This window comes from Alligator sinensis, unplaced genomic scaffold (assembly GCF_000455745.1).
Source record: "Alligator sinensis unplaced genomic scaffold, ASM45574v1 scaffold1002_1, whole genome shotgun sequence".
NCBI lineage: Eukaryota > Metazoa > Chordata > Crocodylia > Alligatoridae > Alligator > Alligator sinensis.
In genome coordinates this window covers 163,800-177,719 of record NW_005842710.1, presented here as the reverse complement: position 1 = coordinate 177,719, position 13,920 = coordinate 163,800, and the positions used below count along the sequence as shown (strand labels likewise).

The 13,920-nt window shown below is 47.7% G+C and overlaps 1 protein-coding gene across 1 annotated transcript; it reads right to left on the bottom strand.

The window, feature by feature from the left end:
- Positions 1-223: 223 nt before the first annotated feature.
- LOC102388469 (rho-related GTP-binding protein RhoF) lies at positions 224-12,875 on the bottom strand. The gene is made up of 5 exons (XM_006034167.3): positions 12,511-12,875; positions 4,831-4,918; positions 3,499-3,608; positions 3,060-3,194; positions 224-2,640 (listed from the first exon to the last, which is right to left on the bottom strand). The coding sequence occupies exons 1-5, from the start codon at positions 12,652-12,654 to the stop codon at positions 2,473-2,475; spliced, it is 645 nt and encodes a 214-aa protein (XP_006034229.1). The 5' UTR covers positions 12,655-12,875; the 3' UTR covers positions 224-2,472.
- Positions 12,876-13,920: the final 1,045 nt, after the last annotated feature.

Sequence of the window (13,920 nt, the reverse complement as noted above, 5' to 3'; positions counted from 1 at the left end):
TGGTACTGGGCAGACTTGCCCTTCAAGAACATGTCCTTGGGGTAGAGATTCTGGGCTAGGGTTGGAGGCTTGCGTAAAACCCCCATATTACTCAGGTTGATCCCTGAGAGTGGCACCTAACAGCCACTGGACCAGGCACGGGACTATATGCTGTGGAGAAGCACTTATGTGCATGCATGCACACGCACAAACACACACATAGGTTTGCCCCTCAGCTGGCAGTGGAGTTATATAGAACCAATATTTATTTTTCTGTTGTTGTAGTGGCTTGCAGGGCCCAACTTCATGATGGATTTTTCCTGGGTTGTGGGCACAAAAGCAAGTATAATACTGGTAGACCTGAGAGATGGGGCCTGCCATATCTTTAGGTCCCCATGATGTACCCATGAATGATTCTCTCATCATGACTTTCTCAGCAGTGTCTCCTCCTTTCTCCTCCCACCTTTCCTATTGTATGTACTGCAATCACTGCTTTCTGTTTCAGAGCTCTGCTTCCTGCAGTCCCTTCATAGCATCCCATGAAGTAAGCCTGATGCTTATGAAAGCTTGTGTTATGCATCTCTAATTTAGTTAGTCTATAAAGTGCAAATCTACCCTGTCTTCTGCCTGAAACCATGTAGACACAAACCCACAGGTAAACTGGCACAACTTGGACTCTGAGGGTTCTCTGGCAGTGCATCTCTGGTGGGTGAAATTACCCACATCTGCATGTCCTACAGCATAGGGCACTGGCTTATTCAAGGCTAGATGTACTTCTTGTTGCAGTCTTGCAGGTCAGGGTTGCTCCCTTGGTGGCTAGAGCTGTAGTGAATGGATGGACATGTCTGGGCATGTGACATCCTCTCTGCTGGCAGTAGCCAAGTCATGTCCAGAGCTCATCTGATCCCAGCCCAGCAAGTTGGCAAAGCCCAGGGAGGTCCCACATAGTCCAGCCTCACCCAGGAGCCATCCTGTGTGCTGTCTTGCTAGCGATGGTTCAAGGAAGATGCTCTAGGATATTGATAAAACACCAGTGCCTGGAGGACGCTGGGAAAATAGAAAAACTAAGCCCCAGGTCAGGTGTGCTTAGGTCAAAAGGGACATGAGGTATACCCCTCATGTCTGGCAGATAGGGATGAGGCAGGGAGAAGGTAGACATAATTCGCAGCATGGAATGGCTGAGAATGCTTGGATCCCATAGGCACAGCAGAACAGGTTGGTGATAGGCCACTCCCCCACTTCTTTGGATTCACCACATTAGCACATGAGGCCAGATGCCTAGCTGGGCTATATGAGCATTGCTTCATTGGAATCACTGGGCCAAGCCCCTGGCCTACGTATATAGCTTCTCTCCACCTGAGTCAATGGGACAGACCTTGTCTGATGCAAACTAGGCATGCCTTCATTAGAGTGAATGGGGCCAGATCCCAAGCTGGTGTCAACCTGCTGGTGGACCTGTGCTGGTTTACACTATTTAGGAGATCTTGTTCAATATTCTGAGTTCTGGGCACTGTCTCTGGTGAGAGCTCAGCAGACCTGGAATGGCTCAGAGAAGGGTCCTAGGACTGTGCAGCCCCCTGATTCAGGAGGAAGGGGTAGAATTACTTGACTGAAGGGTACATTTGCACTGAGAAAAAAGCAGTGTGCTTCACTCAGGTTGGCTAACCCAGGTTAAGACAGCAGTGCAGATAAAGTGATTTAGATTTTAACTCAGGTTAACCCAGGATACCCTGTCTGCACTGCTATTTTAACTCAAATTATGACCACCCTCTTTTTTTCTGCAGTGAAGCTGTACCCCCATGTAACTAAGTAGCAATGGGGCAAGTAGTGATGGAAAAGGGATACCATAACCAGCTACAGGTCTTTGGGAGGTGAAACTCCGGAGGCCAGAGTGTGACAGACAATCATGGGATGACACAAGACGGGTGATCAGAGCTGAAGAACGCTCTGGGAGGCCACAGTGATTGGAGCTGTACTGAATCAGGTCAAGTGGGCAGAAGTGGGGCTAGAAAAGGAGAGTTTTTGAAGCCACACTGAGCTGGGCCAAAATGGGTAGGAGCAGAGCCAAGCTGAGCTGAGCTGTGTCTTGTCAGTGGGCACAGAGCCCTGCTGTTTTGGTGGAAGAAGCTCTGAGATAATGGGGTCAGTGGTGGGACCAGCCACTGTGCTAAGGGTTTCGTAGGTCTTTTTGTTGCCAGACAGTTGCTGAATGGTTCTTCCAAGCTGAGGCAGCAAAACCCTGGGGCAGAAGAGTTCCTTCCTGTGTCAGATGGTAGGGAGGGTGACTGCCCTGCCCCGTGGCATTATGTGCCCCCTGAGACACCAGGGGAGCAGATGATCTGCCACCTTGTGCCCTGTCCTGTGGGAACTGAAGCCCACAGAGATGCTCACAGGCAGGGCAGATCTGGGATGGGTGCAGTCTGCAGGGCACGGTACAGTCCCTGTGGTGGGTGGCCAGCACATGGGGAAGTCCTATGAGGTTCACATGGATGGCTAGGAGATTAGGCAGCCCCTCTTGGGTCTCCGCTTCCGCTGACTCTTCCTCATGGCACTCAGGGCAGCACTGGAGGCCTCTACGAAGATGTTGGTGATGTTCTCCTGGAACTTGGCCGAGCACTCGAAGTAGGCGATGGCACGAACTGTTTTGGCCATGGACTCTCCCTGCCAGTGAGAGATGGAGCAGAGGAAAGTAGCATGAGGCCCACAGAAGGTACAAGGGATGGGGATAGGAGCAGGGCCTCTGCTGAGGTGGGAAAGCCATGACCACCAGATTTGTCCTCCCCTACCCGTCTGCTGGACCATGAGCTTCCTGGAAGTTTCTGCTGCCTCAGGAAGAGCCTGGCATGAGTTCAGCCCTCAGAAGTGACCAGGCCTGCAAGGTACCATTGCCTTCCCTGTAGTCCTGGCTTGGGAGAAACCATAATGGGAAGCCTTGGAGCTTGGTTGAACCCTGGTCTGTTATTACTGGAAGGAACTATTTTTCCTCCCTCCCCCCCAGGGTGGAAGGATACCAGCTTTGCACAACATCCTGGTATTGGGAGGGCATGTCTGGGGCAGGCTGGACTGGGAGGGTGCCTCACCTTTTGGTAGGTGATGGGTGCCAACTGGTCCTCATGTAGTTTCCTCAGCACAGCCTTGTCCTTCCTCAGGTCGGTTTTGCAGCCCACCAGCACAATGGGGACTCCCTTGCAGAAGTGATTCACTTCTGGGTACCACTGTATAGGGCAGAGAGAGAAAGAGAGAGAGAGAGAGGTGGGACCTGAGTCACGGGACAGAAGGTCCCTACATATTCCTAAGGGACTGGAAGAAAAAGAGTTCAGAGATCTCTGGGGGAGGCAGTGAGCCTGGTGCTCATGCCTGCTGAGCAGCAGTAAGAGGCCTTAGCTCAAAAAAGCACAACAGAGACCAGCAGGATAGGGCAAAAGATACTACCTGGAGCAGGACAGGAATGCTAGCTGTAGGGCTGTGCTCCAGTCCTGGTTCTCCCATCTGGCCTCTGTCCCTAATTAGTTTTCTTACCTTTGTGAGAATATTGTCATAGCTGCTGGGACTGGTGACATCATAGCACATGAGAACAATGTTGGCTTCTGTGTAGGAGAGTGGGCGCAGCCGGTCGTAATCTTCCTGTCCTGCCACAAAGAAGAGGCGGCCATTACACCCCTCCTCTTAATGGGCATGGTTCCACCCCTGACCTTGCCTTGGCTATGAGAGGGGACTGGCTCCTAAAGGCACTGAGGGATGGGGCCATATAGCCAGATAAAGGACTAACCATGCATAACCTTCAGAAACTACAATTGGCTTGCTTCCCCATGCCTTGAATCTTTCTCCCATCCATTTGCATTATAAGAACAAGCCCCCTGTTCCCAGGATGCAGTTCTGATTATTCTCATAATTTTACTCTGAGTCTCAGGAGCACTCCAATTTTTCTAAATCCCATGCGACTGTGGATTAATCTAATTTTTCATTAAAAGGAAAAATAAAAAACAGGACTGTGTGCGCGTGCATGTGTGTGTGTGTGTGTGGGGGGGGCTCTTCACTGTCACTGCTATAGAAAGAATATCTAAAAATCATACCTACTTGTAACAGAAAGGCTCAGAACACTTAGGAAAAAGGAAGAAAAAAGAGCCCTCATCTAATTATTCTGAAAAGTCTCAAGATTTTTTATGCTGATCTCATGATCTTCTGAGGCCTGGCTCAGGCTGCTGGAATGCACGAGGCTGAAATGCCAGAGATGTGTCACCTTAAAGGACTCTGACCTTAGGGCCTATAGAAACAAGGAGCTTCCGTTTTCCGGAAAGTGTTTTAAGAAAATGAAGTCTAAAAATACATATTTTTTAAAGTGTATTTTTGTAATGCGCTGTTCTTTAAAAAACAGTGTTGCTTCCTCTCAGAGACCCTTGTGGCAGAATTGACCCGTGTGCAACCATCTGTTTCCCAACCCCAGATTTGCAAGCTAATACATTTTACATGATGATTTAGGGAACCAGCCTTGCTGTAACCCTTACACACACAGAAACTGTGTACAGCCTTGTACTCAGGAATGATTCACACAGCAAGCTATGTGCCAAACCCTCTGCAAACCTTCTGTACTGTACACATTCATCCAACTCATTCTAAATACATGACAAACCAGGGAGCAACTCCTGTGATGTGTAAACACATACATATACATGCAAATGTATATGCCCACAGGTGTGAACACTCATGCCCACGTGCACACATTTCCCCACACAAGTACATCAAGCCCTAATAAACCCAGAGAATGGTTAATCCCCAATGTATGACGCTAGCTCCCTCTTCTGTTCATACTGTGTGCATAGATAGCATCCTCTATCCTCTCCTAATACTTACCTGCTGTGTCCCAAAGGTGGATTTGTACTGTCTTGCTGCCAATCTGGAAGGAAGCAGTATACTTCTCAAACACTGTGGGCACATAGGCCTATGAGGAGGAGGAAGGAAAGAGGGTTGGGGAGTCAGCATGCCGAATAGACAGACAGACAGACTGTCCCATGGGAGATGGAATCCATTAACCCAGTGAAGCTCATTTCTCTGTCTGAGGCAGTCATGTATCTGAGCACTGGCTATCCTCTATGTACTGTTCCCCACACCACCCCTCATAAGGCAGGGCAACGCCCTGCCAGGTGGGGAATGTGAGGCACAGAGTGGTGAAGGGGGCTGGGGGCAGGAAAAAGGATGGGACATATCATTTTCTGTCTGTGATTTGGGTGGGGCCCAGGCAGGTTGGATCCTGAAGTGAGAGTGGTGGGCTGACCCCACATGTGTGAAGCTGGACAGGGCACAGGCCTCAGCCAGGGGCTGAACTGCTCATATTGTAAGGACTGAAGGATTCCAGTGCATCCACACTTAAATGGATAGGGGAGGTGTTGAGGGTGGGGGAAGAGCTACATTTTTAGCTCATACAACTGAAAGAGCAGCCAGGCAGCACTTAGGTCCTTGTCCTAAGTGACATGGCCAAGGTCCTACAAGAAGTCTGTGGCAGAGCTGGCACATGAGCCCACCTCTACTGTAGTCCTAAGCTAATGTCTTAACCGCTGACTGGACCATCTAGTTATTACAGCAGCATAAGTCCCCCCTTGTCCTGGTATAGGTGGGGACGGGAAGGTTGCCAAGGTGCTTGCTGTGTGTGCTGCACTGAGGTTGGTTATTCATTATTAATGTTGTTATTTATTTGCACAGCACCTCGATCAGTGGGGACCAACCTTTTTGGCAGGCATGCTACAAATTAAGCCCTGCATCCTCCCCATGTGCCACTCTGATTCCCTTCCCTGGCCTGATCTGCTGTTCTGCTTTTGGTTTTCTGCCCTGTGCTCCCTGTCTGGTCTGCTGTTCTGCTTTCTGCTCCCTGCCCTATCTGCCACTGTGTTGCCTGCCGCCTTCCCAATCTGCTGCATGCCACACAAAGAGGCTTCCCATACCACTCGTGGCATGCATCCTGCAAGCTGGCCACCCCAGCCTAGTCTCCAGCCCTGTTGTGCTGAGCCTGGGACACACCTAGCAAAGACACCACCCCTGCCCCAAGGAGTCTGAGTAAGCCCAGCTCTAATAGGTGTGGCCCAAAGCAGCTGGAGAATGGCTGTGATCCATGGACTGAGCAGCGGTTGTTCACCATGTACTCTGCTGAGATAGGGCTTTGCAATTATTACAACAGAGGTGAGTTTGAAGGGGACAATTGGACACTATAGCTCACACCTTGGGCTGTGACCTTTCCAAGAAGGCCTGCAGTTCCCTCCAAGGAGGGAACTGTAAGCAAAACTGAAAGTTTTGAACCATCATGCCCCCTTATAAATCCATGGTGCATCCACACCTTGAATACTGTGCCCAGTTCTGGTCCCAACACCTGAAAAAGGATATAGCAGAACTAGAAAAGCTACAGAGAAGGGCAACAAGGATGATTAGTGGAATGGAGTGGCTTTCATATTGAGGAGAGACTAAAGAAGCATTCAGTTTAGAAAAGAGATGCTTGTGCGATAAGGGTTTACAAAATACTCAACAGCGAAGAGAAAGTAAATAGGGATTTATTATTTATTCTCTCAAGAACTAGAGCCACATCTACATGAGACACTGACTGACTGCGCAGTAGCATCATGTGATGTGACACTACTGTGCAGTAGTAATGAGCTACTGCACAATCAGCATCACCAAAAAGCCATTTGGGGATGCTACTGCACAGTAACACCAGTTACTGTGCAGTCATTTAGTACTTGTATATGCAAGTATTAAATGACTGTGCAGTAACGAATGTGCAGTCACTGTCCTGTGTAGATGTGGCCTAGGTGTCACAAAACGAAACTAGTAGGTAGTAAATTAAAACTAACAAAAGGCAGTTTTTTTTCCACACAGCATATAACTGAAGTGTGGAACTCATTACCACCAGATGTGGTGGAAGCTGAGTTTAGCCAGAGTCAAAAAGGGATTGGACAAATTCTTGAAGGAAAGGGGCACCAGAAGCTACTCAGCATGGGTGTTTGGGATACAGCCTCTGAATTAGAATTTCCTAGACCTTAAATGCTGGAGGCTGCAAGTGAAAGAACAGTGAATAAAAATAGGGACATACCCAGTTCAGTCTCCCATTCAGTATCCACTCTGCCACTGTGTGACACAGGTTTAACTTTATTAGTGAATGTTAAAAAGGGAGTTGCAAAGTTGAAGGGGTAGTAGGAAATACAGCGATCTAGAGGAAGGTGACTACATAGTACAGGGTGGGTGGGGGGAGGATGTAATTAAGTTATATAGTAAGAATGCAGCTGGGTTGCGGGGGATGGGGAGCTAAAGGCACAATGCTTACAAAGAAGAGAGGATATTACTATGTATCACTACACTTGAGCTTAGCTAAGAAGGCTAAGTATGCTGAGCTAAATGGACCTATGGTCTGATCCACTAAATGGCAATTCTTATGTTTTTATGACCTTGCGCTGTGGCTGGAAGAGGGACCTCACTGTAGTATAGGCAATGGCTAGGGGGATACGAGTAAGGCTGCAATCTATCTGGGTGCATTAATGAGCTCATAGCACTCAACTTTGATTGACTTATTGTATTCCCCCAGGGTTAACAGCCTCCCACAGGGCGTATCTACATGCCTGCATTTAATGTGCATTAGCCCAGTTTAAGACACATTAACGGTGAGTGTCTACATGTGTGCACCCTTAATGCTCCTTAAAAATGGCGATTTTACGTTAATCAAGCCTAAATTTGATACCTGTGTAAAGCAGGTATCAAATTTATGCACAAATAGCTAAGTTACGTTAGTGAATATGTAGACATATTAATGCACAGTAATGTGGTCTGTGTCAATGGATAGACACTGCGTTAGTGCACAGTAGTGCATCTGCACATGTGCTAATGCAATTTAGCTATTCGTGTCTAAATTTAATGTGCCTTAATGCGCATTAGCATATCCACGTGTAGACGTGCACCTAAATCATCTTAAGCAGAGGTCCATTAAGTTTAGGCGCATGTAAATACACATGTTGACATGCTCACTGTGTCTGGTTTAATATGCTGTGGGACTCACTTGGTGTGCTCTCAAGTGTTGAGCACTTTGAAGAGCTGCTCCTGCCTGGTTTAAGGTGGCTACTTTGGGTGTGTGGGGTGCAATGATCTCTATACTCATACAAAAAGAGAAGGGCCAGATCCTGAGGTAGCATAAATCAGAATCACTCCATTGAAGTCAACTGGGGCAAAGTTCTCAGCTGGTGTAAACTGGCATTGCACTGTCAGAATTAACAGAACAATTTCAAAGCCGATTCAAACTTTATGGCCAAAATATTTTCCCACTAAAAAAAGGGGTAGAGTCAATAATTATTTTTTTCAACGGGGAATTTCAACCATGAAAATGAAAATCATCTATCTCATTTTTGTTTTGGAAAAGAAAGAAACACATGGACAATTTGCACTTGTTTTCTACTCTTTTCCAGCTGTTTTTCTTTTTTAACCCATTGACTAAAGAAACAAGCTTATGTTCTTTTTCCTTTTTCAACTTTGAAATGTTCTGTGACTTTGATCAAGTCACAGAACGTTTCTGAAAACAAGTTCTGAAAACATTACAGCAGACAAACAATCCTTGAACTTTATTGATTTGCTCACACTGCATCCCTTTTGGGATAAAAAGGTGGATGAACAGAAAAGGTGGGGGAAAACCCCCTGAAATGTTTTCGAAAAATCGGTTAATGAAAAAAGGTGTTTCTTCCCTGGAATGGTCTCATATTGAGCCCTGCAAAATGGAAAGCCCTAAATGTTTCAAGTTATTGTTCCCCCTTTTTTCCTAAGAGCTCTAATTTTGAGTCTGTACGGTTTTTGAACTACTGTCAATATGTCAGTAAGGGATGTGCTTCTATACCGATATACCAATACAACCCCTAGTTGGGGTAGCAGTTATAGTGGTATAAACTTCCATAAATGATGCTCGTGAAATCAACTTACCGCAGGGCAAAGACAGAATGAGACTTTACTGCACATCAGCTGCTTGGTGGTAACTGCCCCCATGCATGACTATCTCATGGTAAGTAGAAGCAAACCTATAGTAACTTTTTGCAAAGGCTTAGGAGTCTGTGGTTTAGCTTCTATTTACTATGGGTTAAGCATGTCCACATGGGCAGTTATCATGGAGTAACTGATGGGAAGCAAAACCCTGACCACCCTTTAGCTCACAGTGGGTGTGTCTACCTGAGACACTACTGTGCAGTTGTTACTGTGCATCTATATACTACTTGTATAAACAAGTACTTGTCTATATAAGTACTAAATAAATGCACAGTAATTGGAGTTACTGTGCAGGAGCACTGGCAAATGTCTTTTAAGTGATGCTACTGTGCAGTAGGCTAATAATACCGCACAGTAGCGTATTAGCATTGTTAGTGCTGTGATGCACGACTGTGCAGTATTATTTGGTTACTGCGCAGTCAGCATCTTGTGTAGATACACACGCCCAGTGGGCATGTCTACACTTTCATGAATGTGCCGTAATTATGGCTCATTAAGTTTAGTACCTGTAATGACAGATACTAACTTGATGTGCTGTATTTGGCGCTACTATGCATTAGCGTAGATGAATGGTTTTTTAGTGATGTTAAGGCTCATTAGACTAAATCTACTATTCATTAGCACAGTTTTTGCCCGCCATGCTAATGCACAGTAGAATTAGTCTTCTGCTCATTAAGCGTCTCATGCAGACATGTCCAGTAAGTTGCTTGTGTGTCCATACACTTATATCTCCATAACTTAGTCCTTTTCCTTTGGAGGACAAGATCCATAGTCAGATCTATGCCACAAAAATAACCGTGTCAGTCTCTCTCTCACAATACAAGTAGGGGTCACAAAATGAAACGAGTAGGTAATAAGTTTAAAACTAACAAAAAGAAGTCTCCCTCCCCCCCCCCCCCCCACACACAGTGGGCATGTCTACATGTACACAGTCACTGCGCAGTACCCCAAAATTACTCTGCAGTACGGGTGCATGTCTACATGTGCATGCCTATACTGTGCAGTAACTATGGCGACTTATGCCGACTTGGGCATAAATTTGCTACCTGCATGATTCAGGTAGCAAATTTATGCCTGAGTAGTTAATGCACAGTAAGGCATGAGTAGACACCTTACTGCACAGTAACCCTGTTTGTATGGACTTACTTAGGACTGATTTTAGTTCCAAGTCAGTCCACACACAGCATTACTGTGCAGTAATGCCTGCACATATAGACACTGGCATAAAAACCACTTACTGCACAGTAAATTACTGCTCAGTAAATGCATGTGTAGACATGCCCAGTGTGTAATTAAAGTGTAGAACTCATTGCCATTAGAGGTTGTGGAAGCTGTCAGTTAAGCCAGATTCAAAAAGGGACTGGACAAATTATTGGAGGAAAGGGGTATCAGCAGCTATTGAGCATGGGAGTTAGGGATATAACCTCTGAATCAGGACTTCCTAGAACTTAAATGCTGGAGGCTGCAAGTGAGACAGGGATGGTAGGAAAACCCTGGGTCATAGCCAGTTCACTCTCCCTTTCAGCAACCACTCTCTGCCACTGTATGACAGGATACTGAGCAAGAAGGATCTATGGTCTGACAGCGTAAATGTCACTTCTTATGTTCTTATGAAGAGGTGATGAGGTGTGACCCTCAACCAGCATAGCTGTTCTGGTAAAACGGCCTTGAGTAGACATAGTACAGTGGCAGAAATACCAGTAAAACTTAATCTGCTTGTTGGGGCTGGAGCATGGTGTCCCATACGCCATGCTCACACTCAGAATGCTTTGCTGGTACAGTGTACTGGTAGAACACTGCTATAGCAGCCCTGGCTATCAGGGCCTAGAGCAGGGGCAGGCAATTATTTTGGGTGGAGGGCTGCTTACTGAGTTTGGCAAGCCATCGAGGGCCACATGACAGGCAGCCAGGGGCAGATAAATATTAATTTTCTAAAATTTTTAGGGGCCCCACGAGCTGGATAGTATGGTCTGGCGGGCCGCATCTGGCCCTGCCACATTTTGCCCACCCCTGGCCTAGAGTCTAAGGCTGGAAGGGACTGTCATGTACCCTGACCCATTTTCTCTCACAAAAGCAGGGCTTATCTACATAATGGGGCTATCCTCACCATGGTGGTGCTGGCAGAGCCATAGCAGCAGGTCATCCTAGCGGAGATGTGCCATGTTGTGGCTGAAGGTTTTTCTCCACTGTTGTTGCTACCATACCACCCTGAATGACAGAAGCTAGGTTAGTGGAGGCCTTCTGTAGCTGTGTCCATGCAATCAGGGGTAGGACAGCTAGCTAGTACACCTATAGCTGTGCGGCGCTGTGGGCCTTCCACACTCCTAGTCAATGTACCTGTTCTGTGGTATAAATTAAGGCCTAAATTTTACTCAGTTACTCTAGTATTGAGCGTGAGAATGGAGACTGCAACCTATTATGGAGGGAAATGATGGAGTCCGCTTTCTCAGTGGCTTCAGTACCAGGCTGGCTGCCTTTCTGGAAGAGATGGAAAATCCAGTTTCTTTAACAATGTGCTCCAATTACTCCTCCTTACTGTTGATAGAAAGGGCCTGGATTCTCAGGCGAATTGTCCTGGTTTCCTGTTCAGTCTTTCTCCTCTGGATGAAGGAGTGCTTTTCCTCCTAGTATTTTTCCCCAGTGAACATCCTTTTGTGCTGGAGCTCAGTCAGCTCCCTACCTTCTCAACTGAAACCCATTGAGCTCTTGAAATCCTTCCCTGAAAAGGACTTTTATTTTCTAGTCCTTGGATCACTTTTGTGGTTCCCTGAAAATTGCCAGCTGTCTTCACTAAAATGGAGAGTCCTGACCTGGGTATGTCCCTAAGGCTGTCCCTGCAATGGGACTAGAGGTCAACTCACTTTTATAGACCTACCCACAGCTCACCTGGTCAGACAGCTCTTTCTAGTACAGCCATATCCTTGGGGGGGGCGGGGCGGAATCTACATGAGTAGGAATCTACATGAGTCCCCAGCAGGCTCCCTGGGGACAGTGCTCGCCAGGTGGATTATGAGAACAAGCTCTGTTGTGCAGCAGGAGAGAGCACACACATAGGGACCCAGAAAGGGGGTGCAATGAGGGCAGGAAAGGCGGTGTTGGGAAGGGGTCAGTAGAGATGGTTGGATAGAGCCCTTGAAGGTGGGGAAGAGTCCAGGATGAGGGATAGGGGTCTTTGTTTTTTGGTGGCGGGGGTGGTGGTACTGTGAAGGGGGGAGTTATCTGGGACAGGTTCTTATAGGGCAGCAGTCAGAGGGAAGGGGAGTCTGTGGTAATGTTGGGCCCCAAAAAGGCAGCAGTATGAGGGGAGGGAGATCTCTCTGGGGCAGACTCAGGGTCCCACCAGAGGAGCAGTGTGAGGGGTGGGGTCTTTCTAGGTCAATGCTGGAAGCCCACAGGGAGCAGTCTGGGAGGGGAGGGTCTCAAAGAAAAGGTGTGTGCATGGGGTTTTAGGGTCAGGATCCCACCGAAAGGCAGTCTAAAGGCAGGGGAAGGGGTCTCATCTTTGCTGGTGCATGTCAGGGGGGTCCTTACCTTGGGGAAATCCCCCTTGGCGAAGACCATGAGCAGGGAGGTCTTTCCACAGCCACCGTCCCCCACGATGACAGCTTTGATCTCAGCCCCCATAGCCTCTGTGGTCCCTGCTGTCTGACTGTGCCCCCTGGCTGCTTGATGCATCTCTGATGTCCTGGTATTCCAGAGGCCAGCTCCAGGACAGGGTGGCTTTGCACGTCTCTGTCACTTAGCTGTCCCGAATCACAACCTGCTCCCAGCAACCATCCTCAGAGCCGGGGTTGTGGAGGGGGCAGGATCTTCACACGTGGGCTACCACACCCCGTATGGTAGATCCCCTCTACCTCCTTCTCCAGGCCTCCTCTCTGCCAGGTGCCAGTGATTCTTAGCTCTGGGTCACAAAGCACGAGGCACCCGCTTCTGCTTCACGCCCAGTGCAGGAAGAGGGAGCCGCCCAGAGTCAGTGAGGTCCCCGCCCTAACCGTGGCCTGCCATGGTAGGGGAGGGGTGGGGAGGGAGCGGGGAGGTGGGGGACAGGTGTGGCCAAGAATGTGACTGACGGAACAGGCTGGCACAAGAAGAGAGTGAGAGTGTCTGTAGTGACACATACTGCTGGCATGCACACACCCACACCCACTACTCATGCAGGCACGCACACATGCTTGCACTGGCATGTGCACTTATGCATTATACATAGTAACACATGCATACTGATCTCATAGCCATTTTCACAGTGCTTACATGTGTCAGCACTCACAAGCATTACATACTGCTCATGTGTGTGCACACTCACGTGCACCTCACGGTGGTCACATGCACTCATGTTGCACATGCATACATGCACCATTCAGTCTACTGACATACAAGTACGCACGTCTTCACTGCTCACATGCACTTCCATTCTCATGTGCTCTCAAACACTTATGCACATTACTTACATGTGTGCACACAGTATTATATTGCTCACACATACTTTTATTGCACACATATACACATGCCCAGGCACACTCTTACGAGTGCACATGCATTCATGCTGCTCATATGTACTAGTGGGCTGCTAAAGTACACTTGCACACACATTCATGTGCCCATGCACTCTACTTACAGCTGCACATATATGCACTAGTCACATGGGTATGCATGCTACTTGCACACATTTACTCATGCTACTTGCACACATGCACACAACCCATGCACACTGCTCACATATGTGAACATGCACATACACACTTGCACAGCTTTCTCTTGTGCACCCACCTCTGTTGCTTTAAGCTGCAGGGGTGGTGGAACATCAAGTCTAGACCTGTCACTACTTCCCCTAGGGACTCTGCTTACCCTGGACAGCGAACTGTGAGTGTGCTGCCCTGAGGAAAGAACTTAAATACTGGGAGACAGAATTATTTCTGCTAGAGATGCCATGGATATATGTGT

Bases quoted from the DNA above. Each gene is read 5' to 3' on its own strand.
- LOC102388469 (XM_006034167.3), bottom strand. From the start codon at position 12,654: ATGCATCAAGCAGCCAGGGGGCACAGTCAGACAGCAGGGACCACAGAG. The intron at 4,919-12,510 runs GTAAGGACCCCC...TCCTCCTCATAG, and splicing joins CCAAGGGGGATTTCCCCAAG to GCCTATGTGCCCACAGTGTT. The intron at 2,641-3,059 runs GTGAGGCACCCT...TCTCACTGGCAG, and splicing joins CACCCATCACCTACCAAAAG to GGAGAGTCCATGGCCAAAAC.